This window comes from Ceratina calcarata, unplaced genomic scaffold (genome assembly GCF_001652005.2).
Source record: "Ceratina calcarata isolate Rehan_Ccalc_2016 unplaced genomic scaffold, ASM165200v1 scaffold290.2, whole genome shotgun sequence".
NCBI lineage: Eukaryota > Metazoa > Arthropoda > Insecta > Hymenoptera > Apidae > Ceratina > Ceratina calcarata.
Window position 1 is genome coordinate 38,127 of NW_017151382.1, and position 3,904 is coordinate 42,030.

Consider the following 3,904-nt stretch of genomic DNA (forward strand, 5'->3'; position numbering starts at 1 on the left):
AATTATTAACCCTTTGACTACTGTTGGCGCCTATTGGCGTCCGAAACACATTGGCTTTCCGGTACTGTAGGCGCCAATTGGCGTCCGAAACATATTGGCTTCCCGGTACTGTAGGCGCCAATTGGCGTCCAAATCAAATTTCGCTTGTTCCGCCTATTTTAAAATTTTATAATTGGTCTTATGGTAATGTAGAGTAATGTAGAAAGTTATTTAAAAAAAGCTTAAAATTAATGTTCACTTCAAGTAATATTCGTTTAATGTAATAAATTTCAGTATTTTGAATATTTTAATATACTTCCTCAGAAATGCATGTCTAACGAAAAATTTCGCCGTACCCAGTGGACGTCTCGAATGAATTCGTACCGTACCGTACGGCCAGTGCGTGCCAAAGTCTGCCGTAGTCAAAGGGTTAATGAAAAACACTGACCAATGAGAGCAGGTGTAGGGCTCTAGCTCACCTATGGTATTATTGACTCCGATCATGGCGCTCGCCACGCGTGCTCTCATTGGTTAGTGTTTTTCGTTAGTAATTCAAAAACGATGCTTTACTTTGTATTTTGCCAAAGGACATTGTTGTTCAGAAACACCTCCATTATCATTCATTTTCGACTTTACTAAATTGTTTAGGACGTCCTGTAAATATTTAATTTGGTTGCACGAGAAATCGCTGATCCGTTGAGTAATCATGGCTTACCTAAAGAGTTGTACAAGAAGTAGCATAAAGCCGGCATCCAGGAGGCCGCGGTCGACGAGGCTTTGAAAACATGAAGAAACTCGACGAAGAGTACGCCGAACGACTTGACTGTGCCCGGGATAAGAAAATTAACGACCAGCGCTGAGAAGAGCACGACCCAGCCCCATCCTCCGTCCGGCGGTATCAATTTCGTTTTCACGTTCTTTCTTGTCATCTCGAACGCTCGTAGAAATTCACCTGCAATCGTGCCAAACCCGATTACAATACAAATCAGCTTCGTGCCTTGAGTCAATTTAGTCTTCACGCCTCTACGTTCTATTCTTGATTCTTTTAATCTTACTTAAAAGTGTTTGATTTTAATTATAAAAATGGTCGATTGCAAAAGTGAAAATTGTACATATAGTACAATCATTCATCGTGATCGTTGATTTTTCAAGAGTACTTTTCGACAGCAGGAATTATCAAAAGCTGTCATTAATCGCGATTACAAAGTACCTTGAAACACAGCGATTTCACTGTTACAGGCAATTTTCCCTAAAGATTACAGATCCTTGGTAGGAAATAGGCAGGCGAATTACGTTTCAAAATCCACTGGCGACTCTTTATTGCAAATGATATTAATACAGTTATTTTTAGGAAGACGTCACATTTGTTATAAATAAAGTTTTAATTATTGCTAATTTTAACTACTAATAAAGTCATTATGAGAAAGACGTCATAATTGTGATAAAAGTTTTATATAAGAATTATCATTTAGAATCTAAAGTGATCGTTTGGCTGTGGATTTTAACTGTTAATAGAGCCATTTTTAGGAAGACATCATAATCAAATAAATGGAGTTTTATATTAAAATTGTCGTTTAGAATCGAAAACGATTAGTAGACTGCGGATTTTAACTATTAATAGAATCATTTTTAGGAAGACGTCATAATCATATAAATGGAGTTTTATACAGGGTGTCCCAGAAAAAGTGTTAAAGCCGAAAATAGGTGATTCTGAACAACAATTTCGTTTAGTAAAATGCAAAATGAGCCATGGTTTTTGAATTATTAATGAAAAACACTGACCAATGAGAGCACGCGTAGGGCCCGCGCCCAACCACGGGTAGGTTGACTCGGATCTTGACGCTCGCCCATAGCTTAGCGCGGGCCCTACACGTGCTCTCATTGGTCAGTGTTTTTCGTTAATAATTTAAAAACTATGACTTATTTTGCATTTTATCAAAGGAAATTGTTCTCTAGAAACATTTAGAGAATCACCTCTCTTCGGCTCTAACACCTTTTCTGGAACACCCTGTATAATAGTAAAAGCGTGTTGAGTGCAATGTACAAATTTTTACATTTATTTATCTCAGCAACTACTGGAGCTATTTTATTATTTTTTTTTATATCGGGGTAAGTGAACCCGAGGAAATCGATTCTGGATTCAGATTTCACGAATGATCAAAGAATAAGCTGTTTTGCAATAGAAAGGTTATAAAAAAATCACTAATAATTTGCTCTCTTGCTTGGACTATATAGAATCTTTTACAGTCAAGCTTACAAACTACAATCTTTATTAATTCATAAATGTTGATGTCATATTATTCTATTGACCTCTTCCATCCTGCCTTTTTCCTTACATATTATGTAGTAAACCAGCTTTTTAACATCCCAAAGAATTAATGGTAGTCACTGTAATTAGTAAAAGTAGGTACAAAGAAGTAAATATATGAATGTTTCCTATTTTTATAAAAATTTGTTACATATGTGTGTATGTATATATGTATGTATGTTTATTAGCCATCCTTGCCGTATTGGGCATAAGAAGATACAATCTCTTCTTTATAGTCAAGCTTACAAACCAAAATCTTTATTAATTTATGAACTTTAGTGTTATATTGCTCTACTGCCCCCTTCCATCCTGTTTGTTTTGTTACATATTATGTAATAAACCAGGTCTCGTATCATCCCAAAGAAAATGAAGTAGTTAGATCCAATATTAAAAAATGTATTCCATTTTTAATTGTGTAGACCAATAGGAGTCACTGTAACTAGTGAAAAATGGATATAAAGAAGTGAAGAGTATATGGAAAGTTTCATATTATTAACAGAGACTTCAGTAAACGAGTTAGAAATCATATCCTTTACTATTTTATTTACAATTCCATAGTAAGTAATTTCTTTCAATTTTTTATTACACGTTATATAACAAACCAGGCATCCTGACATTTCAAAGAAAATGTAGTTGTTTCATCCAATGTTAAAAAAGTTATTCTATTTTTAAGTATGTATGTCAGTGGCAGTCACTGTAACTAGTAAAAATTAGGTACAAAGAAATGAAGACTATATGAGATATTTTTTATTTTTATTAGAAATCTTAATAAAAAAAAGTTAAAAATTATGACTTTTACTTTTTTTTGTTCGCAATTCCAAAGACTAGCAATTTCTTTCAAGTTTTTATCACACGTTGTATAGTAAACCAGGCATCCTAGCATATCAAAGAAAATGTAATTGTTCCATCGAATATTAAAGAAGTTATTCTATTTTGAATCTAGTCCGAACATTAGTAATAGTCACTGTATATAAAACTACAGTTGACTTGTGAAAATAAACGAGCACTGAAAATTTGAAAGTCAATTAAGGGGAGCGACAGAGCGTGAAGTAACAGAGGATCGGTGGGTAATTGAAAAACGGTACGGGATTATAATTAATAGAATGCCTGTCCGAATGACTGTAGATAGATCGGCGCGTGTGCCGCATGAGTAAACGCGGGTTGGGCCCGTCCGGCCGTGCGGAATGAAATGCGGTTTTCATCAGAACGCTCGTTCAATGAAACCGTAAGGTAAACGTGCCCCGTTTACCATTGATCGATTACGCGAGGTAAACAAGAATGCGCGATTTCTACGTTTCTGAGTGCTGGCTGCGTACTCCTCGGCCTATCTAATAAAAATAGATGAACCTCTGCGCAGGTTCGCACTCTCCTCGTGACGGGAATTCGCAGTTTCTAAATGCCCGCTCACGGCTAACTGTGAACACGCGTTTTACCTTTTCCTTTTCAATGGATGAATTGTTCGTAAACAAGTAACGCGATCGCCAGACCGCAGATTTTTATGCGAAACGAGACTCTTCTGGTGTATCGGTTCAGAAGATGAAACCTTATAAGAATTTGAGTTGACGTGCCTCACGTGTTCTGATACGCACTTCGCGATTGATACTTACAGGTGCAAAT

The 3,904-nt window shown here is 36.0% G+C and overlaps 1 protein-coding gene across 1 annotated transcript in view; it reads right to left on the reverse strand.

Annotated features, from left to right (window-relative positions):
* Positions 1-1,024, reverse strand: part of LOC108623796 (monocarboxylate transporter 13) — a 10,235-nt gene extending 9,211 nt beyond the window's left edge. Inside the window, exon 1 of the mRNA XM_026812597.1 lies at positions 695-1,024. Within this exon, the coding sequence (XP_026668398.1) occupies positions 695-908 (214 nt within the window). The 5' untranslated portion in view covers positions 909-1,024. The remainder of the gene's footprint in view (positions 1-694) is intronic.
* Positions 1,025-3,904: the final 2,880 nt, after the last annotated feature.